The sequence below is a fragment of the Cyclopterus lumpus genome, chromosome 12 (assembly GCF_009769545.1).
Source record: "Cyclopterus lumpus isolate fCycLum1 chromosome 12, fCycLum1.pri, whole genome shotgun sequence".
Lineage (NCBI taxonomy): Eukaryota > Metazoa > Chordata > Actinopteri > Perciformes > Cyclopteridae > Cyclopterus > Cyclopterus lumpus.
Genome location: NC_046977.1, coordinates 13552080 through 13575188, shown reverse-complemented (window position 1 = coordinate 13575188; position 23109 = coordinate 13552080). Strand labels below are relative to the sequence as shown.

The 23109-nt window shown below is 41.7% G+C and overlaps 2 protein-coding genes across 2 annotated transcripts in view; both read left to right on the top strand.

Annotated features, from left to right (window-relative positions):
• Positions 1-13298: 13298 nt before the first annotated feature.
• On the top strand, positions 13299-19498 carry spp1 (secreted phosphoprotein 1). Its single transcript, XM_034547003.1, has 7 exons — positions 13299-13415; positions 16509-16580; positions 16716-16760; positions 16847-16912; positions 17107-17232; positions 17743-18066; positions 18309-19498. The coding sequence occupies exons 2-7, from the start codon at positions 16527-16529 to the stop codon at positions 18705-18707; spliced, it is 1014 nt and encodes a 337-aa protein (XP_034402894.1). The 5' UTR covers positions 13299-13415; positions 16509-16526; the 3' UTR covers positions 18708-19498.
• A 3255-nt stretch (positions 19499-22753) lies between these two features.
• The window catches only part of LOC117740230, a 57866-nt gene continuing 57510 nt past the window's right edge, over positions 22754-23109 (top strand). The window contains exon 1 of the mRNA XM_034546489.1: positions 22754-22888. The gene's annotated coding sequence lies outside the window, so the exon portion shown is untranslated. The remainder of the gene's footprint in view (positions 22889-23109) is intronic.

The following is a 23109-nucleotide window of genomic DNA, read 5'->3' as shown; positions in this document are numbered from 1 at the left end:
TCACTTTGGACAGCTTGTAATGGAATGTACAAAACAGCTTTTGATGACGGTTTCTGATTTGCTACAGGAACATGTGAGCCGTCTGTTAATCTTCCTCCATCTGACAGTAAGTCTACTATTTAACCTCAATGCACACAGACGCTCTTGTGCAGTCAAGTCACTATTGACCTCCGCGCTGGATTTTCCGTAACACAAAGAATTGGTGAAAGCACAAAGTAGGGGATTTCCGACGGTCGTCGCCACAATTTATATTCTAGGTTTGGAGAACAATAGATAGGAACCTGTGGCCAATGTAGAGTTTGCCACAATAATACCGTTTCAGACACCGCAGTGAGGCTGCGTATGACAGGAGGCTGGCTTGTTGTTATAAGGGACTAAACTGCATCATTTGCCGTCCAAAACAAACTGCAGACTCAATGCAAACAAGTCACTGAGATGCAGATTTACCAGAGGACATTTAAGTACAGCTTCACATAGCCACGAGTGTTGCTGTAGACTTAAGTCTTGTTTGACCTGTGAGTCACTAATTCAGTGCTTATGGAGAAAAGATGATTATACTGCATGATTTACAAAATGTGGCTTAATGTGAAGCGTTTGGATGTTTACATGTGCCATTTATTCGAGGTGTTTAACGGTGTATAATGTATTGCTAATGCTCTTAACCTTTTATTCAAAGGAAAGAAGAATAAAAAGTAACTCCATAAAACTGTTAAAACAATGTTACAGTTTTCTCTTCTCTACTTTCCTCCACATACTTTACTTTTCCTGTCTTCTTTTGTCTTCCTTCCTCCTGTTTTTGCTTTTCTCTCTTCTGCACTGCGCAACTGTCTGGTCCGATCGGAGAGTCTGACCACGACATGACCACGGCCGTCCATCTTCACAAAAATACCCTATGCAACCCTTCTTCATCCACACCCTCACACAGGCGCTTGTGGTGAACTAGACTGCTTTTAAACCGGAAATATATAGAGCAACAATATAGAGCTAAATCTTCTCAGAGAAGTAACTTGATCAAGTATCCACTTATTTAGAACTAAAGTAATGAGGATTCATAGAGCTTCAGGAGCAAATCAAGCAAACATATTTATTTGTTATATTGACACCACAGTGTCTTTTGTTGACAACAAAACAATATTGAAACTTAATGGTAAAACAATATTGGAGCTTAAATGTATGGCAGGTTTTACCATGCCACAATGTTGCTTGTTAAATATTATTGGTGAGCAGAATACCCCAAAACAGTGATCAACACCGCGGCCAACATGACCGGAGAACACAATGTTGGTGGTGCATGGTCTGAATATCCTTCACAAGAAGGTTTTTTGGTGGTACAACCAGTCAATGTGCTTTCTGGCACCAGTGCCGCCCAACACAGCAGTCTCCACGGAGCAGTAGGAGTCCTTTTACAATCAAACCAACAACCCCGAGCATGCTCTCCTAGTGACAAACACACACGGGATGGGACCGACTGAACCCTGCCCACCTGCATTCACACACTGATGTAAGCTGCTCGAGCTGCATCAAGAATCGGGAGGTGGTGCGTGGAATGAGCTGCTCAATGATCAATAATGGAAAACAAAAGAAATATACCCTCTCTTTTAGCATTGATTTTGGGTAATTCAGAACTTCGAAGAGGTTTTCGTCAAGAAATCTGAAAACTGAAGCCTCCATGTCTCCTTTGATGAAATGCACAAAGAGTCGTTTTACAACTCGGATTATCTTGCAATCTGTATCTTAAAACTGTATATTAATAAACAAAAAATGCATGTGCATGTGTTAATGGCATGGGAATGCAATCGGACTGGCCGAACGAATAATCCATGAACCCGAAACAAGACTATGAGTCTAAAGCCATGCTTGCAGCTCTGTGAGACTGGTGAGAAAGATGTGCTTTGAGCTAAACCCACCATAGATAAGAGGCTGGTTTGCAGTACCCTTTTGTGCTGGTCTGCTTTGATGTACAGAGCCCTGATGTCAAAATCTAGACCAAAATCAGAACTGGGTTGCAGGCGCACCATTAGTGCTTCTATCCTCAATACATCACTTACCTGACCTTGAAAAACAACAGACGCTTAACTATAAAGTGGGAGTTGGATGGGTTGAAGTCATTCATCAGAGTGGCGCAGCACAAAAATACTCGCCCACCCGACAGTCTGAGATCAATTCCTCTTTGTTGGTCCAGTTCTTCACATCCGATCATCTACGCGGTCTCCTCCCGGCTTTCCTTTTAGGAAACCTTTATTGTTCCCAGTTTGACTCGGTGACTTGTCAACTGCCAGTCCTGAGATGAGCACCATCCTGCTCTTGTCCAAAGAAATATCTCTTCAGCTGTGGTTTAACACATTTCACAAATATATATGCAAAACATGCTTATTACTCTGTCTGGTTTTACTTGATACGATTACATTTTAAAGAGTGTGTTCGAGAGTTCATGATGGTTGACATCGTTTTATCATTTCGATGATTTAAGTTACGACAAGGAACTTTAAATTGCTTATAAAAACAGTCTTCTGATGCCTCTATATGACCTTCATAAGCAAACAGGAACATTAGTGAGAATATTAGCTATTTCTAAAAATCTGATGAAACAAGTACTCAGGTCCACCAGAAACGTCTTCGTCTCAGACTCTGGCGGGGCCTCCGGAAGCGGCCAGTCCGCCGTGGACAGACCCAGATCCGGCTTCACTCCTGCCTTCAACCTGCAGTCAGCGCTCCGGTGGGAGGACGAGAGCTTTGCCGGTCCCCAACACCGACATCACCCTGCTCGAGACCCAGGCCTTATTGCTGGACCCGCTGGAGGGCAGGGAAACAAGTGGGAACCAGAACCAGGACTAAGCAGGGCAGACTGTCCAACTGAAGTAAATGAGAGGTTTTGTAACGGGAATCTGGTGCTAACCCTTTTCTCCACATAAATTCAACAAAAATAAAAGTTATAGCTTTGAAATAATCTTAAACTCAGAAAATACTATGAATTGTGACCTAATGTGACTGCTAAGGTGTTCTCGATATTTTTTTAGCTTCATGTTTAAAACCCTCCTTGTGCCTTCATAAATATCTTTTGTCAGATAGCTTTCACACTCCAGAGTTAAATTGTCCACACAGACTCTCATAACATTTTAATGAGACACTCATACACAGAAAGTCTGAAATGATATCAGTGCCGTTAGCGCCAGTGTAATCTGGTTAAATGTGTTTGTTTTGACAAAGCCTCTGATTTAATATGCGTCTACAAGAGCATAACTAGCTGCTGGATCTCGTCCCATTTTGATCTAACCCTGCAAGCTTGCAATAAATTAAACCACAAGCTGTCAGGAAGCAGGAGTGACTTAAAGGTGGTCGCTAATGAGTGAGGAACAAACTCTAAAAATTCATTATATGCCTTAAAAATAATGCTCACGCTGCTTGCTAATGGGTGACATAAGCTGTTTAAGCCAGCAGTGAAAGAAAACCACAACATGGTCTTGATCCTTGCTAACAACAGAGTAGATTAAAGAACTGAAAAGAAAGAGTTGTGTTTGAGACACAAGCAGGGGTGAAAGTAGGCTGGTCTGGTCTGGTACTCCTTACCACTAAAAGATTCAGTGCCGTAGGCATGCAGCACTGGGAAGAGGGCACAGCAGCTGCCTGCCAAAACCCACAACAACAACTTGTCAATCACGATGTGTTTCAACAAGAAAACACATCTTACATTTCGGTCAACATATAGGTTACCTCCACCAAGAGATTATGGTTTTGGCTTGGTTCACCTAATTATATTTCACTTTTTTATAACATTGCGAGATAAGGGAAAACATTCTAGGTAAAAAAGAAAAGAAGTCATATACTGGTCAATTCTGAGATTTGGGGCTATTTTTCTTCCATAACACGTCTTCTTACATCCTAAAATACACATTTAGGTGATTATTTTACTATTTTGTAGTGTCTTGCTGAATGTAGTTCATTTTATAAGACCTATCTTTGGGCAGTTTTCTTAAAATATTTTTTCTCTCCTCTGATCCAGACATGTCCACTTCAGTACATCACTCATAGCCTGATTTATAGAACATTGTATTTAATGTATCTTTTCATGGCTGTTGATAGTATTTTGTAAATCATGGACAAAATGTTCAGATTTCTCTTCGGGGAAACGATGCAAATTAGCACATATTTAATATGACAATGCTTCATCTGCATATTTAAACATAAACTTTCAGAAAACTTGCAATACAATACATAATTGTCTTAATGTAAGCTGGAGAGGTTTCATATTGATAAATGTTGTATCTTCTGTCTGTCTATTCAATGCTCTGTTCAGTCTTGTGAAGTTTGTGAAACAGCAGCAGTATTATTGTACAACTCACACTCAGATCCAGTGCAAACAGGCAGGATTTCAATCTCCGAAAAAGTGAATTTCTTCATGCAGCATGCACACAGCTGCACTGGTCTATATACAGACTGTACAATTGGCAGGATGGGCAGGAAACTCAGTGGCAGAAAAATGAGCGTCTGTAATTATACAACCTGCTGTAATGTCAGTGAATCTAAAAGAGAAGAACAAGATGTTAGTTAGTTGAGTTCATTTGCAGTCGCTGAAAATGAAACAAAATCTTTGTTACTCAGCAGAAGCATAAACAAAAAACTGAAAAATGTAAATCTGCATCTTATCTGTGAGATGAACCTGAACTCTTGAGAGAGATTTCCTTGAGTGGCTTTCCGATTTGTACATTTAGACAACGACCTTGAGCATCGGTTTCCACCATCTCTTAAGTTTTGTGTTGTGTTTGCAAAGAAAAAAGAAGCAGACGGTTAAAGACAAAATGCATCAGATGAAACTGTGACTGAGTGAATGCATGAAACTGACTGGCACATCTCACTCATGTAATTCTGCTCTCTGATCAGGATCTGCAGGTTTACTTTGTAAAAAGACACTCAGGGATGAAACCATACGGCCGTTTGAATCCTGTAATTCGCCTGTGATTAAAAACCCCGGTCATGTTTCCACCACATGACAATCAGCCCGCACCACTGCTGACCGACTGAAGGACGTCCTTCACCAAACCGGCATCTCCACAACCTCTGCCATTATGGCAAAGCTTTCTACCACCACTGACGTTTATTTCAATCAGGGAGAGACCAGTTAGATAAAGAAAGGATACATCTTTATTGTTAACAGATGATATGAAATGATGAAGTCTCAGAGTCTTTGGCGCTTGGACTCTACGGCGAGATTTGAAATTGAGGGCCGATGCCCTGATCATCAACGAGATAGACCCCCCCCCCCCCCGTGGAGTCCAGACCTGGTGGTGATGAGGCTGATAGAATGATGAGGCTGATGGATCCGTGAAGACTGGGAGGAGATGGGGAGGTGGAGGGGTGCGTAACGGCAGCATGAATGAACTGAAGGTAGAGAGACAGTCATATTTAAATGAGACAGCAGCAAGATGATTGGCTAACAGTGTCATTGTTTCCGTGTGCTTATTGGATAGAGGGGATCAGCTGATCTGCGCAGCTGGTGTCATGATTGACGGCACAGAACAATGACAGCAAGTAAACGATGAGTAAGCATGTGTGAGAAATGATTGGCAGACATGTGAGGAATAAATGGTGGGCTTGAGGGGTATGGTCTTCCTGTCTGAACTTGCACTATAGCTCCATTTTCTTTGGTTTGAAGCGATGTCGACTCTATTGCTGCAGTCCTGTTTAGTCTGTTTAGGTTCACACTGCTCATTTACAATAGATCCAGGGCTTGTAAATAGAGGTCACATGCTGCGCAAGCAGATTCTTTATTGGACCATCATCCTGCCATTGTATCTATTTATTTATTCATTTTGGCAATAGGAGAGTCAAAACAACTGCCTGTACCATGGGCTGGATTTCAGGATCAGCAGTCTAAACGTTGTTGTCCTCGATACATTTAGAGAACATCTGAGAAAAATTGCTATATAATATGAATACAAGTTACTTCACGTTGAAGTAACTTGTATCCAAAAACAGGAAACTCAAATGACTTTGTGACATCATGACTTGTCACACATGATCCTAAAAAAAACAAAAACACCTACACACACACACACATGCGCACACGCACGATGAAAGTCATGTCATTCCATGGAAACTTGCTGCTGGTTCCAGGAAGTGAGACACTGAAGCTAAACCAGATACAGGAAGTGAACCGCCACCCATTCATGGTGGAAACTGGGGGTTGAAGCTAAGCATACGACAGACCTGTGTGTCTGTGTGTACGTGTATGTGTGACTTGTGTATTTGTGTGTGTGTGTGTGTCTGATTTGTGAACCTGCAGTCAGCATGAAAATAATCACACCAGGAAGTGATAAAAACAATTTGATTTTTCTGTTTTTCAAAAACACGTTTTACTACGAGCTGTTTGTCTCTCTTTTCCTCTTACTGGTCCTATTGGTTTATTTTATATCTCATTTGGAACATGAAAAACCAAGTCTGCTTTAAAATCAGTAACAACATCCCAGAGGAGTTGTTTCTTGGCTTGCGAGGTTTGGTCCTCGTCCGGCTCAGCTTTGGAGCGACCGTTCTTCATTTAAGAGCTTTTCACCAGATTTCTTACTGAGCTCCGTGTTTGTGTTGCAGAGGTCAAACGGTTGGTGTACGCGGCAGATAGGCAACCCCGGTCACATAACAGGAGTCTGTTTCACAATGTATTTATTTCCTGTCTCAACAACCGCGCCTCATCCAGACTTTGTTTATGGAGGATGCACAATAGATAGACCCAAACTGTGGCCGGTTTCAACATGAGCTCAGAGCTTGGTTTGTTTTCCATTTTGTTTTGTGCAAACTGAAAGAGCTGGCACATGTTGTCAGTGACTGTTTGTTGAATCTCTATTTTTCTTTTCTTTTTCTTTTCTTCTTTATCTTTCAGTTTCATGTTTCTACTTCCAACTTGCTCTTCTGTCATCCAGACCCCAATATTCTACTCATACTGTCAGAAGGTGGTCAGCGAAGAAGCTCGCTAGCGTAACCACTGTCGGTCATGTGACCTTCCACATTTTACTGGTTCTTTGACAGTTGCTGTATGGGCTCCACTTATGATTCATATGAAGGGCTCACCTGCATTGTTGTGTAGTGCAGTTAGAGAGGTCAGGAAGAGGTGGAGTTAGGCGACCTTTCAATTGGTTCATAATTATCCGGTGGGATTGGTTGTGCCCTTCTCTCGCTGCCGGGTATACCATCGTCCAGCCTTCGTAGCCACACCTACGAAAAAAACAACGCTCCGTAATTCATAGATATCCCACACATTTTTCCATACGTTATCCTCGTAATCATAAACGAAGAAGTATTAAAGACCGCAAAAGCCCACACAGGGCGGACTGGAGGGGAGGGGAGGTGGGTCCAACCAACTGTCGTCTGTCAGCAAGGAGATATTGTTTGCATGTAATGAGCAGAAATTGTGTATTGCTGTTTTTTTTTAGGAAAACACGCAAAAAATGAGGAGTAACTTTTGGTAAGATATCATACAAACAATGAGGAGATTTTGGCATAGTCAAACTTTCTGTTCAACATCATATGGTCCAAAAAGCATTTTTATCATCCGCAATCAACTTAAAGTATCACATCATGTGAATTTTGTTGTTGTTGATACAGCATTGATGGATGCAGCAAGTCAAGTATTTTTCTCATCTTTCTTGTGTTGTCCTCTAGGATACAAAAACACACACAAACAAACACGCACACACACGCACACACAAAGACACGCACACACACTTACACACAGTCTAGGAAAGTTCTTATTATAGCGGGTTTCACGGTCTTCTCGTTACTTTCTTGTTCCACTGTCTGCCAGCTAGTGTTTATAGCTTGGAGAGTGTGTGTGTTTGTTCCTCTGCGTGTGTTTGCATGCATTATATTATGTACATGTCTTTGAGTGTGTGTGTGTGTGTGTGTGTGTGTATTAAAATTCACAGCAAGTTGTTGCATTTCCACCAGCAGCCAGACCACATCTGCTCTGTCCCAGCAACCATTAACACTCTCATATATATATATATATATTCTTTTTTACGATAACAGAACTTGATGGACTAATGGACTATTAAAGATTAACGCAGCAATTTGTATGAACACACAAGAATCCTTAGGTTGCTATTAAAAGGAATAGTTCCACTCTGAGGCCACCACAGAGATTGAGGCCCCTCTGATACAATTAACAAGAAGCAACAAGTAGAAAATGAAGAATTACATCAGCTTCACAATGCATGTGTGTGTGTGTGTGTGTGTGTGTGTGTGTGTGTGTCAAGTTCAGTAAGTGTTTTCTGGTAAAGAATAATACTATTTGATATCAGGTGGCATTGAGAATCCTAAATGTGAGTTTCAGTTCAAAGGAAACGAAAAGAAACAATGCACATATGTTATATATTTATAGGTGTATATGGTGGAGAGGAGGTAGAGTACAGTGAATTGTTCAAGCTTTTATCTCTGAAAACAGTTTCACATGGCCACGTTTTTTCACATTGTCATTGGTTACATTGATGTGATAAAAATATCCATTATAGCCACTTCAAGGCCTGCCTCTTTGCCACCTCTATGACATTTAGCCCCATAGGAGCCTGCAATCGACTTAAAAGGTCCAGTATGTAACACTTTGGCGGATATATTAGCAGAAATGGAGTATGATACTTTATTTTCATTGGTGTATACTCACCTGAAACTAAGAATCTTTGTGTTTCGTAAGCTTAGAATGAGCCCTTACCTACATAGGTAGGGTCCTCTTCACATGTTGAACACACAACGGATGAACCAAACACTCTAAAGAGAGTGTTTATTGGTGGAGCATGTAGCTGGAAATCATTTATTTACATACACACACATACATTGAGACAAAAAGACTGAGAAAATAAACTGACTGAGAAAAACACACACGTGAGGATACGTTGGTTACACACACGCATAAGACACATATTAGTGGACTTGATTTGTTTTTAGTTTGTACAGTTGTTTCTTTTTGTGGGGACTATAAAATGACACTTTTGTGTTTTTCCAAATAAACGGTTCCATTAACTTTGTTTTTCTTCCCAACGTTGTAAACTGCAGGAGTCCTTACAGGAGAGACCAGTCCCAGACCAGTCCCAGACCAGTCCGTCCTCCGCACATCACGTTTGATGTTTTTACTGTTACATTTATTTTTGTAATCGTTGGTGCAGTGGTTGTCTTCTTCTTCTTCTTTAGGCTGTTTTGGTGTCACTGGTTTTGTCTTTATTACTTCTTTAATCTTACATTTCTGATCAGAAACTGACGCATCACAGTTCCCTATACTCACTTGGTCAGCGGCCCACTGCCCACTTATAATAAATCACGCCTCATATTCAACAGTCAATAAGTGGAAAAAGCATGCTGCTACTAGTCAAGGACATCTTATTTGTCACTTCATGTCTCATTTCTTGTTGATTAGATTTCATGGGAGTTTTTGACTGAGCTGTTTGATGATTTACGTGCGAGCGTGCAGACCAAATTGATTTGAATTCTCATGCTGCGTTCACACCAAACGCTTAGTGTGAACGCAGCATGAGTGTGGCCTTGCCCTACAATGCAAATGTAGAAATGAAATGGAGCCACTGCTCACTGATGGACAAAAACTAAATATTTCCAATTGTTCATCGCGGAAAGAAACAATTGAACCACTGTTGTATTGTAAATGTGCTGAAGGAGTAACCAATGCATCATTGCTGTTGAAGGATGAGTCTATTGTTTTCTTGTATTGTCCACAAATCCCTTGTGAAGATCAGAACCATCAATGTGTTAGTTGGCCTCACGATACTTTGTGACATCTGTGGATTTCAGGCCCAAGCCCATTGATTCCTAGTACATCTGTACTAATGTCTCACAAATATGAGTAAAAAATAAAAGACTCAGTAATTTCCTAAAACAGCTGAATCACTGAATCACTCAAACAGGAGGATGTGTATTTGTTGACGACTATTTTTAGGGGAGGAATAATACACATTAATTTCTCTAGTGGTTATTTACAGCAGCAGGACAGTGTATGTGGGATTGCGTCAAAATGAACTGTGTGTTCATGGGAAGGAATGTCCCCCAGCTGGTGTGTTTTTTTATATTTTTTTGACAAACAATGGAGATCAAATTCCTATACACTTTCAAAAAGCTAAAGCTGCTACAAAGTAGCTGATATAATTAGTTACAAAATGGAAACAGTTAAGATGACCTTCTATGGAGTATAGTGGATTGAGCAGTGTCCATCTCCCGAACAGAAAAGGCCTATGTGTAGATAATGTACAGATAGTCTGGTTCAAAACTAGAACTAGTATGATGTTTTAAACACATTTTAAAGTCACGACAAAGGACAAAAACGTGCAACAGGCTTGTTGCCGAGCTGATCGACGACGGAACTGCCTTTTGCTCCTGAAGCAGTCGTTGATTACTATTAAGTGAGTTAGGTTAAGAGGAGTGAGGAATCTGCAGTCAATGACGGTATCAATCCACCTGAGGTCCTCGAGCATACGGTCAGACAGACGGATACATGCAGACACACCATCTCCCCAAAGGCCTACGCCCGGCGGAGCTAATACAATGTCAGTCAGCTGTCCCGATAAAGGCTCACAAGGTCCTGTAGTTTAATGGGGAGCACAAATACTCATCAACTCTTCAACAGAGACATCTATAAGATTATCGTCAATTATCAGACGGCTCCCCTGGTTCAAACAAGACCGAGCAGGTTGTGTTTCATGTGCGACATACCTCAGTGTGTCGGTAGAAGTAGAACGCTTTAGATTCGAGTGGCTGCGTAATTGTACGTTTGTGACTGCGAGGCCTCAGAACTCATCAAGCTGTCAGAGTTCAACACGTCTGTACGATATCAGAGCGATGACACACTGTGTTACTGTAATCAGACTGTGAGCGTGAGTGCGTTAACCCAGTGACTAACGGTGTCGACGGATCATCTCAATGGGTCTCTTGTGTGTTTGTGTGTGTTCAAAAAGCAGTGTGTCTAATGCATTCAATTATAATTTATGTGACTCCTGTATCTGTGCGTGTGTCATTGGGTTTGTGTGTATAGTCTGAACCCTACATGTGTGCTATCCTACTGTACTTTATGTTTTCCAGCTAAAGGGAGACACTTTGGTGTGACATTTGGTCTTTGCATGTCCTGTAAGGAGCATGTCTTGTTTTGTTGGGTGACTTCTGCTGTTCGTGACCACCTTGTGACGGCAGTTGGGCCAGTATTATTTACAATACAGCACATCGTCTGCCACAGACATTTTACAAACAAATCAATCACTTTTTCGATTCTCCTGGATCGTCGCGATATCAGTAGACCGTAAGAAAATCCATCTTGTCAGACTTCGAGTAATACGTTGATGTCGACAGCGACGCTGGTGTTGATTTCAACTTGGGGTCTTGAGTGTGTGTCATGAAGGCAAAACGTGGTCCTGAAGCGTTTTTTAATACTTTTCCAGGTGTTTGTATTTCTAGATTTTGTCAACACGTGTGCCTTTGTAAGATGGTTTAATTTGTCTTTCTAGATCACGAATCTCAAAATATGTGGGAATATGTCTCAGAGGTGTAGTGCACTAACCAGCTCTGCATCTGCTTGTGTGTGTATGTGTGTGTATGTGTGTGTATGAAGTGTAAATCATCTGTCAGACTCACTTTACAAGGCAATCCAGTCTGACGATTGTGAATTCTCAACAACGCTGCAATCATAAAACCCAAATTACGAAAGAATTCTGAGAATGCATGTCTGCCTGCTTACAAGCCACCAGACCACCTTTCCATTTTCTTTTTTAAAAAAAACACCTAATTTTCAAGATATTGAAACAATATGTGTAAACCTTTGGGCCTCTCCTGACTTCTGCTTTATCACACACAAGATCAAATATGACTTGTACATTGTCTGATTTAAACACCACTCTGATCCATGCTTTTGATTTATGTTTGAATTGTTTGTATCCACCTCATAGTGCTGAGTTTCTATATTGTATTTTTACGTGTAAGGGGATCCCTCATCTGTTGCTCCTCCTCAGGATTGTACAATTTCTTCCCTAAATTTGTGATTTGGGGTTAGATAAATAAAAGAATATCTTAAAAAAGAAAGTGATGTCATGGTATGTAATAAGTAAATGTTGAACAGAGCTATCATAAACTGTAGCCTGTATGAGCGCGATGCTACAGTTTGTGGACTTGTAGTGCAATGTTGCACTAAACATGGTGACGAAACACATTCAAATAAAGACTTTTTAAAAACATAGAGCATCACAACCCTGTGGCCAGAATAAAATGATATGTTTCTGCAGACCAGGGATGAATCTCAACGCTTCTGAACCAAAAACATTTTTCATATCAACATTTCTACACACGTGTTTGTCACGTGCGGCACCTTAAATTACTTTTAGGTTTAGTCAACAAAACTACTCGGTTGGGCTTGGCAAACGATCATGGTTTCGGATAAAATAAGTATGTTACTTTTGGTTTTCACACCGGTAAATGTTTTCACCCAGGAATCAAATTCAAACGTAATGAGCGAGAACAAATATATATATATTCCCTCCAAACGTAACAACATTGTGGTTTTGTTGCAAATGTCAATTATTTGGGCTTCATTAGAAGTGAATGGGAGACTGAGTGAATGTTCCCTTGAGCACAACTTGACTGAGCTTTTCATATATATTATATATTCATACATACAGATGTTTTCATACACACCCACACAAAAAAAATCGAAAGGTCACATATTCATATACTTGAAAACATACACACACACACACACAGACACACCCAGAGACACATGCACACACACACACACACACACACACACACACACACACACACACACACACACACACACACACACACACACACGCACACACACAAATCAGTCTGGACTTGCAGACACATTCTCAATTATCCAAAGAGACCTCAGTCAGATGATTTCCGTCTGTCTGTGAGGAAGCTGAATCATTGTCATACCACTCGACACTTTTTATTTTCCCAGAGCCTGTCACTACATGTCCTTAAATTAACTTCACACACAAGGAGAAAGAGGAGTGAAGGAGAAAAAAGTACATTCACATACTTCTGTCTGGGCTGTAAATGTCTGCATGTCTTTATCCATGTATTTGTCTTTGCATTGCATATGTGTGTGTGTGTGTGTGTGTGTGTGTGTGTGTTGCCCCCACACCACCACAGCACCAACCACAGGAAGAGTGGGAGAGGGAGAGGAGAGGTGGACCACGGAGCGGTTAACCTCATGACATCACATGCTCCGAGCTGATTGGCTGCTGCCTGAGGCTGGAGGGTTTATAAGCCAACCAGGAGCATCGCTTTCAGCAGCACCATCACTCAGCAGCGAACGACATCCAGGGCAACCCAGGAGATAAACTAAAGACAAACCATATCTATCTGCTCCACAACCTGCAGCCGCTGAACTCCCGAAGCTTCCTCCCATCGTGAACAAGGTCAGAATGAATGTCTACAATGTATACTTATACTATATTTATTGTGTCCAGTGTTGGGTTGGAGTTTTTCTGCAACACTGGTGGTGTGATGAGAAGTGGGAGGGCAGGCTCATTTTGCTGCTGGGAATGTATTTTATTTAGTTTAAATGATTAAATTTAACATTTAGAAATTTGCAGTGCGATAAGTATTTTTAATGCATTTTAAATATACTATATGACCAAAAGTGTGTGGACCCTTCCCCCTCATGCACAAAGTCAGCTCTTTAAAGAAATAGTTTCCCCAGATAGACTAGACTGGCTTGCACAGAGCCCTGACCTCAACTCCGACTGTGAGCCAGGCCTCGTCACCCAACATCAGTGTTGGACCCCTTTCATGCAGCCAGGTTCCAACATTTTGCCGAAAGCCTTCCTAGAAAAGTGACACTTGTTTTAGCAGCAGATTAATGTTAATCACATTTGGTGAACATGTAGCGTGTCCACATACTTTTTTACCACGTAGTGTATTTTCGTACATACCGAGAATGTACGTAATCAAAAATCTATTTTTATAAACACTACACTGCAAAATAAATAAATGCATATTTTATATTCTTTATAACCTTTCTTTATAAAACATTGTCCAAACAAGTCCAAAAGGTATAGAGTCTAAATATAGCGGAGGGTTTTCTAACAAACACATGTGTAGTGAAACCCTGAAGAGGGTTTGGGTTTGGTTATCCACCATGAAAGCTCTGCAGTTTAAGACTTTACGGCTGATAAAGTCCGCCTGTGATTGGTCAGAAGTGAAGCTGGAGGCGTTTGATTGGCTGATTAGCTTCAAGGCGACACCAAAGCAGGAAGGGGAAGCTGTGGGCAGCAGAATACTAATTTCTGGATTTTTGACCGGTTCCAGCCTCGACTAACCACAATGAGTAAACACACTGACAACAAACACACACATGCTGATCAACTACCAGCTCAGTCACCAGTGTTTTAGACTGAAGAAAGAGGTGAGAGACATCATCTTGTTAGAGCCCCTCAGTCCACTTTCAAAATAAGATGTGTGATGGTCCTGATCCTGGTGGCCAAGTGATTAAGTGTCAAAGTCGCAGATCGCCTGGCAACCTCCCCATGATGACAAGACTCCAAGAAGTCAATGTTCCTACAGGAAATAGTCTGGCCCATAATCCCTCGTAAAAGCACAACACTTTGTAGAATGAATAGAAGAGATATGACATGTTATTATCATTCTGTAGCTACACAACTGGGTAATATATCCCTACCTGTAAACAGTGTGTATTGTTACTGACAGTAACTTAGATGCTTGTCGTACGCACTCCCAAAAGCTTTACCTTGCATTCAGACAGCCCGGTCCAACGAGGAACTGAAGCGGTTACATTGTTCTCTTCAAAGCTAACAGACTCCATTCAGACAAAAAATATTTCCCAGGCAGAACTCGGGTGTACAGATACAACTCAGCTTCTGCTGGTGTTCGGGTTGACATTATTAATAACCTTATCGATTAGCTTACTTTGCTAACCTACGTCACTGCTAGGTTAGCTAACGGCTGGGTGGTTGTTTCCATTTAAAAAACCTGTAAAAGAACGCAGATGGACCCAAACTTTAATTAGTTAGCTGTGCAGGGTTGAGTGCTGGATTTAGTTACTTTTGGACTGAGGCTAAAAGTTTATTTTCCTGCTTCCAGTGTTTATGCTAAGCTGAGCGTCATCCCTGCTAGCTTCAGCTACATCATTTTTACAAATTTAAATTAAAAAAATTAAATTAAATATATGCTGCGTATAGATATGAGACTGGTATTGATCTTCTCATTTAACTCCTGGAAAGAAAGCAAATAGGCAGATGTCCTAAAATGATGAGGTATCTCTTGAACCACCACAGCTCTGTGTCTAAACATAACCCTTAAACTCAACACAATTCTGACCTTTACCCTAAAACCTAGACTGACCTAAGCAGCCCTTGAAAGAAGAGCCCAGACACACTGCCCATACTCTCGAGGTCTGAAGCTTAATTGGCCGTTTCAAAAGCAGACGCACTGAAATACACACACGCATCCAGTCGTATGGCCATGTGTCGTGTTTCTGGTGCTCTGTGGGTTTCCAGTTATAACCTGAATTACATAGTATAGGAAAAGTCTACCATTAAAGATAGACGCAGACACTCAGACTGCTCCTGCCTCCACAAATATGAAAAGGAAGATCTTGTTACAGTCAGGGAGGGGAACAGAGAAAAATATAAATGTTTATATGTTTATATATATATTAAGTCTGAGCTCCATTGTTGTCCAAAAACTTCTATAAACACATTAATGAGCCACACTGTTACAATGGATGACATGTCAATCCGACACACATCGTCCTGACGCTGTAACAACTCACAAGAGAAACACATGTGTGCTACTCCTCTGCTGAAAATAGTCCCAAACAATAATTTGTTAAAGAATATTTCCTCCTGTTTTTCTTAAAGCCTGAAACAAGGCACTGAGCTCATGTGGACTTCAAGATAAATATGGTGTTCACCCAAAGGCCTAAAAAAGAAGAAGCAATAAGTTTGTAATATTTTGTATTTTTGCAGTGGATGTCTGTTGATCTGTTCACAGGACAACAGCTTAAAATATCTCATAATCAACATAAAGCTGAGTATACTTCCTCAGAGATTGCTTTGCAGAGTGATTGATTGACATATAAGCTGGACTCAGATAATTGTAACTCTAGATGTTGTCTTAAATCCTTTCAGCCTAACACCCACATTAATCTCTTTTAAAAACCTATACCTGTTATTTTCTCACATCTTCTTGACCAGAATCAGCCAGAAACATCCTGTCTCATCCCAGGAGAAACCACCAAAATGATGCGATTTTCTCACTCTGACACACAACCAGTCGTTTAGGTCTGTAATTAAGGACTTCATGACTTCCTGGGAACTACCAAGGCCTCAGGAAGTGCCACTGCTAGTTAACTGTCATGTGCAGCTCCTTTTTTTTCAGTTTGACATGCCACTGTATTTCCGAGGATTTCGGTGTCGTACGAGCTCTGTACATCATGATTATGTTTCATTGTTTCATTGTGTTACTTCAACCTCTCTGTTTGTCCCCAGATACCCAACTGTGACACAATGAAAGCGGCCGTAGTTTTCGTTATGCTCTTCGCCACAGTCCTCTGCCGGCCGGTGAGTTGTTTTCTCTGTCGTGTCCAAACTTTACCGAATTAAGAAAAGCTTCATCCCATTACATTTGACATTTTGGTTTGTTGACATACAAGCAAACTTTCAATTTAACTTGTATGTGTCTCTTTTGCTTTTTAGGCGAGAAAAGTTAGTGAAAGCAGTTCAGAGAGCTCTGAGGAAGTGGTGAGTACCTAGAGAGAGAGACAGAAAAAGAGAGAGAGAGTGAGAGAGAGACTTCCAATTTTAATAATGTTGGTTTTCGTCCACAGATGAGACAACCTCAAACCCTCAGTAAGGCGGCAGAGGTTCCTCTGGACCGTGCAGCACCTGTAGAGGTACAATATTATACTATTTTTCATTCTGCCATATTTAGTTCAACTGTCCTATGTTTTCGTTGTTGAGGTCATCAAGGTTATTTTTCCAATCAGATCACTGAGAATGAATCACGATGCATTTTCCTTCCCATGTCTTTTGCGGACTACAGCTCAGGTGAAGTTTATGACTTTATGTCTTTTCATGATTCTTGCAGCAGGCGGCAGCAGAGGCGCTCGTAGGATTGGAATCCGCGAGCCCGGACACAACCTCATCCCCAGCTACAGCCTCTGTCAACAGCCAGGACAGTGATGACAGCGATGATGATGACGATGATGATGATGTGAGTAAAAGTCACACCGATAACGCATCTGGCTTCATATAGATCGTGTCAGGTTTGTGTCTAGTGCATTACCCTAACTCATACAAATATGGCGCCACACACAACTGTCAAATAAATACGGACAACATAGACTGTCCGTATTTGTCAACAAATCAAATATTGTAGGCCTGCTATAAGTGCCTCGTCATTTATTTCTTTAAATATTGAGTACTACCTAATTCAGTATAGCATTATAAGCTCGCGTTTTTCATGGTAACCTTTTTGCGAATCAAATGTTTGGTTTGACTTTGAACAGGAGCAGTAGCTACAAATGCTACTTAACAGTAACAAGCTAGTAGTTTTGCCTGACCTTTGTGGCCAACGAAATCTAGTAGAATATTTGTGAAAAAATGCAACGTCGGCAAATAGAACTGACAGAGACTATCTGCCTGGATGCTCCGAAACAGCAAATCACATTTTCAGTCGCCAACTCTCCGACAGCTCAACTCCCACCTCTCTCTCTCTCTCCAGGAAACCGAAGAGGATGAATCTAGTGAAAGCTCAGAGTCGGGCGAGTCCTCCACCCTCGCTCCCACCACCGTCACACAGGAACCCTTTGCAGAAACCACTGACGAACCCATCGTGCCTACCATCGTCACTGACACGGAAACCGCCCGCGGCGACAGCTTGGGAGGCTACCCCAGCGACTACAAGTCCATGAACTTCGTGGAGGAGAAATCCTACCACAAGGTCCCCGCTCCCTACAAGTCCTACGAGTATATTGGCACAGGAAAGAAGATGGCGTACGACATGACAGAGGGCAATGAGGTGGACAAGTCACTCAAGGTGTACAAGGTACTGGTTAGTTTGAGATTCCATAGAGTCCGAATTAAATCTTATGTGCAGTAGAAAGCCTTTAAACACTAACTGGCCAATAATCACAGAAGTGCTACCTTTTAGCTTGCACACCTGAATATACCAAGATGTAAAAACAAATGCACTGCACACACCTCCACCATTAGTGCAGATGTGTATGTACTGTGTGCAGACAAATCAAACCAACTAATCCTTCCATCCCTCCCCTGCCTCACCTCCAGGCTCTTCAGATCCACAACGACATCCTGGAGGAGGACACCAGTACCCCTGAGGTGGAGATCCAGGGCCTCGACATCTCCTCTCAAGACCAGGACCTCAGCCCCCGCCAGGCCTCCCTCCCAGAGGAGGAGAAGGAGGAGAGTATTAGCACCAGCGAAAGCACCAGTGCTCCGGAGGAAGAGGAGCAGGAGGAGGAGAAGCAGAGCGACAGCGACAGCACCACCAGCGCAAGCACCAGTCAGGAGTCAGAGGACGAAGACAGCCAGAGCAGCGAGGAGGCCACGGCCACACCCGGAGCCGCTGACAGCGAATCAGATGAGAGCCCCGAGACCGATTCAGATGAGGAGGTGGTGGGACCTGACGCCACCACTGACATACCAGTGTTCATCACTGCCAAATAGATAATCATTCCTGGAAATGGGAGTGGGCGGCGGTGTCAGAAAGAGTCACATAAAGAGCACACTCTGCATCCAGGTGCAAAACGCTCCCCCCCCTCTCCCAGGGCCACTTCCCACTGTGGGGCCAAACAGGGACCGCCACGCATAACTATTATTAATTTCAATGTGTTTACACAATATTCCTGTGATTATTTGTGCATCTTTTGGTAAACAGAAATGCTTTTCCTTCTGGATTGTATTTGAATAAACCAATAACTCCTGCATCCTGTGGTCTGGTTGCCCTGGTAAATCCCATGTTTGACCCCGCAAGGGAAAAGTGGTAGGGTGTTGAAACTGACGACTGCAACGTGGAGGTTGAATGACTTCATGACCATTGTCCCCGCCCCTTTCCCCTGTGTTACTGTAGGGTTAAAGGTCAAAACTGGAAAAGAACAAAGACAAACTGCATTTAACCATTACCTAATAACTGCAACATGGTTCTTGTGCTTATGAGACGAGAGCGAAAAGTGCACCATCTATTGTAATCATTTTCTGCATGATAGAATTTATACTTGACATTAGGCCATGCATTTGCTGCCTGTGTGGTTTAGCTTCAATGCTCACGAGTATCAAACCTGGTGGTGTAGATAAAAGGATGTAAACCGAGAGAAACACCCCATCAGTTCAGTCAGGTATAGACGCAGCACACACACACACACACACACACACACACGCACAACCCATTCCCGTTCATTTGCACAGTAACCTACCTACACTACATGTTGTTTGTTCCATGTTGTTTACTGTAATGTATCATATTGTACCATTTCTAAAATATGAATAAAGTTCTTTTTCATAAAAAGAAATGCTGGCTGATAACATTTGTCTTAGATGTAAAAACAGAAAGTCTGGTAAGACAAGATAAATAATAACAAGTCATTTATAACCATAAATGACAATGTACTTGATTAAGATAGGGAGATCAACACCACTCTTCTGTCTGTGTGTTACGTGTGGAGCAGAAGCTAGAAGGCATTTGTTACCATAAAGACTGGAATCAGGCTGAAACTGGCTTGGCTCTGTCCAAAGTCCTCATTCACTGTTTGTACTCATACCTATGAAAGGTCAACTCATTTGACCTTCATTTCATCATGTGACTCACAATGTTAACGAACCTCATACGCTACGTAGCAAACATACTCATTCTACCTCACAGATGTACTCATTTGAACTGAACACTGCGGGGGCTAACAACCACCGTATTAGGATACCAACAGATATGTAAGGAAGACATATGAGGTTGTCTCTGCTTGTTGCCTGGCAATATTGCTGCAACGACAGCACGTAACTGGCCCAAACTTGACCCAAACCTACACTATGCATGTAAATCGTAAAAAGTGAAAGCCTTGAGTGCAGACCTGCCAGAGTCCTCTGAAGGCAGGAATGTCTAGAACAAGCAGCAATACGAGAGTGATTTAGACAGAAATGATATATTGAAGCCCTTTTGTCTAGACTTCATGTTCTCATCTGTTAATGTCCTCTCGGTATAGACACATAAACACAGAGGGAGCTCTGACTGATTACAGGCTTTGCCTCGTCTGTGCCCCCAAACTGCAGCGGTGAAGCCCCCTCAGGTAAAAAAATGTGTGAAAACTGATGTTCCTGTCACAACTCTGAGCTGCTAATTGGAGGATGCGGAACACGTTCCTGAACCGACAGTGATGTTGATTCACTGGTACAACTATCCACAGCTGAAAGGAAAAGGAGCAGCTCTATGTGGCTGTCGGGCCTGGGTGTGTTTGAGAGACGGAGGCCTCTGGAACAATAACATGCTCTCTTTGGACAAAGACGCATACTTCCTTGCATCTTGAGATACTTGATCCAACTTCTCACGTTTTAACATTCAAGTTCAAGGCAGGAGTGAGTACAATTGACCTAAAATGTTATTTTAAATAAAGATCAATACTTTATCGCAAATCTTTTTAAATCTGTGTGCTCAGTATGTGTTTACTATCATGCACAGTCATTCGCAGTTGATGTTTTTCATAACGTCAGCAGATTGCGTGATACAGTAACCTTCAACATTTCTATGACAAAGGTGAAACATTAAATGCAGGTTAAAAAAAACCTTTAAACTTTTGTGGATTCTAAACTTTTTATATTGTGAAATTGTTGTTATTTATGAGCCTCTAGTTTATTTATTGAAGTCTGGTTCAACACAGCTACTTTCTTTACTTTTTGTTGTCGAAATAGGCCTCTTGTCACGACTTTGTAGACGTACTGGATCTCTTTCCACTTTCTGACTTACTTCTGTTTAGGTGGTACGATTCAAATCTTTATTATTAACCCTCTTATTATTGTGGAAAAGATGACACCCATTATGTTATGTTAATTAACACTCACAGACAGGTACAATGATCAGTTCAAATTAGTAACATTTTATTTTGTCTCATCATAGAATTCAGAAAGAAGATATAGTTATAATAATATAGTGTACAATTCATTTGAAATTACACTATAATTAAAAACTTTATGTTTTCATTATTATTAAATGATCCTCTTGATAATCCTATAGTCCGTAAAGTCTCTAAATATAGTGCAGAGTGTGAGCTTCAAGCAACCGGATCCTCATTATTTGTATTAGTGCATCGAGGATGTGCTGACTGAACTGCATAATGCTGAAGTGAATTCAGTTTACACAAATGTGTGCAACCAAATGTCAAAAACTGTAGGGAGACGACAGAAGGAGTCACAGTGCTTGGCTGTAAAGGGGTTTGGAGTGATGTGAGTTCTGAAAGGAGAAACTTCTTCCACTCGCCAGCTACATACAGACCAGCTGACTGCAGTGACAATATGACCCCAAGGATTGTCATATGTGCACTTAATAACTACTCATGTCCCTTTCAAAGCACACTGATCTTTGTCGGTCACCCTCCAGTTCCCACCCAAGACACCTTTGAAAGAATCAAATGCTGCATTGTTGACATCACCTGCAACCTCAGGACACCGGACACAGATTAATATACAGCCTTTACAGCAGAGAACACAAGACCACATCTGTGCATATTAAGGTTAATAGTGAAAACTGTACATCGTACAGTCATCACATTTGGATTGCTGATTATATATAAAGTTAGAAAGACCTCGCATAATATGATAAAAAGACACACGGACACACAGGATGAGTGGAAACAAGACTGTGACCATAGAGGCATTGGTTATAACCACGCTTTTGAGGCACAACAGGTGCAGCAGTGCACTACACGCTCAGTGTCCAGCACCTGCAGTCTCTCTCACCATGTGTTTCCAAATGTGCACGAGGTTCTTTATAGGAAGACATTTCAAATCTGGCAGACAGGAAACAGAGGTCACCGCAGTACAACATAGCTTTCTCTGTGTGGCCGACATGCCAAAAACACGCCAACATGACCTATTCTTCTTGTCCACATGGTGGTGTTACTGGACCGTGCACCAATGTGGGCGATGCAAGTCACTGGTGGGTTACGATAACAAACGTGTGCCTGATTTACACCACAAACAGATGGAGTCTTCCTGATTTCACATCTGTATGTGTGTGTGTGTGTGTGTGTGTGTGAGTGTGTGTGTTTGTGTGTGTGTGTTGTGTGTGTTTACATTTTTAAGACCCACATGGTCACATTTTAAACTCCCCAAACATAACAAGTACAGTATTTTTTTTCATAAGAAAATAAAGACAGACACTGTAAATTACTTGAATGCATGAAAAAAGGCAGCATTAATGTGCAAAGACACACCTCTGTTCGTACAGCGATGCCGATTATCATGTACGGGTGGCACAAGTGGTTCTCTTGTGCGTTTTATTACAGGAACAAAGGCAACGCAGGACTCCCTATTACAGTAAAACATGGTTGTTCTCATTAAATTGGTTAAAAACTAATTCAATGACTTTCTTAGTCACGTAAATTAGACCTTGTCGACTTTGTTTTGTGGCCTTCTGTTCCCCACTTTTCATTGAGTTTCTCCAAATGGGGGAAACAGCGCCCCCTGGCGCATAATTGGTAGACGACAGTCAGTCTGTGTTCAAAGGGGCCTATCGAGCCTCTCACGTCGTGCCTACCGAAGAGAAACCAGACGAAGTTGACACTAATAAGAACAAGATAGTATCAAAGAGTCAGATGTGCTGTTACTGTGGTCCGGGTACTTTACACAACAGGACGTGAACTGAAGTAAGTTACTCTCTGGCCTCATAGTGATCCATGAAACGAGCACTCAGAGTTAGCAGCTGTTGCCGCTTTGCTCGCAGTGATGGAGGTCTGACCGAGACGCAGGCCCGTAGAGATCACCCCCGCAGCCCCCGCATTGCGGGGGGGCCTCGCAGTGACAGGGGGCCTCGCATGGCAATTTTTTTTTTTTAATCCAACACTAGCCAGCGCACTCCGCCGTATTG

Excerpts from the sequence above, each read along its gene's own strand:
- spp1 (XM_034547003.1), top strand. The coding sequence starts at position 16,527 with ATGAAAGCGGCCGTAGTTTTCGTTATGCTCTTCGCCACAGTCCTCTGC. Across the intron at positions 16,761-16,846 it reads CAGAGAGCTCTGAGGAAGTG|ATGAGACAACCTCAAACCCT; the intron begins GTGAGTACCTAG and ends TTTCGTCCACAG. Across the intron at positions 18,067-18,308 it reads AGTCACTCAAGGTGTACAAG|GCTCTTCAGATCCACAACGA; the intron begins GTACTGGTTAGT and ends CCTCACCTCCAG.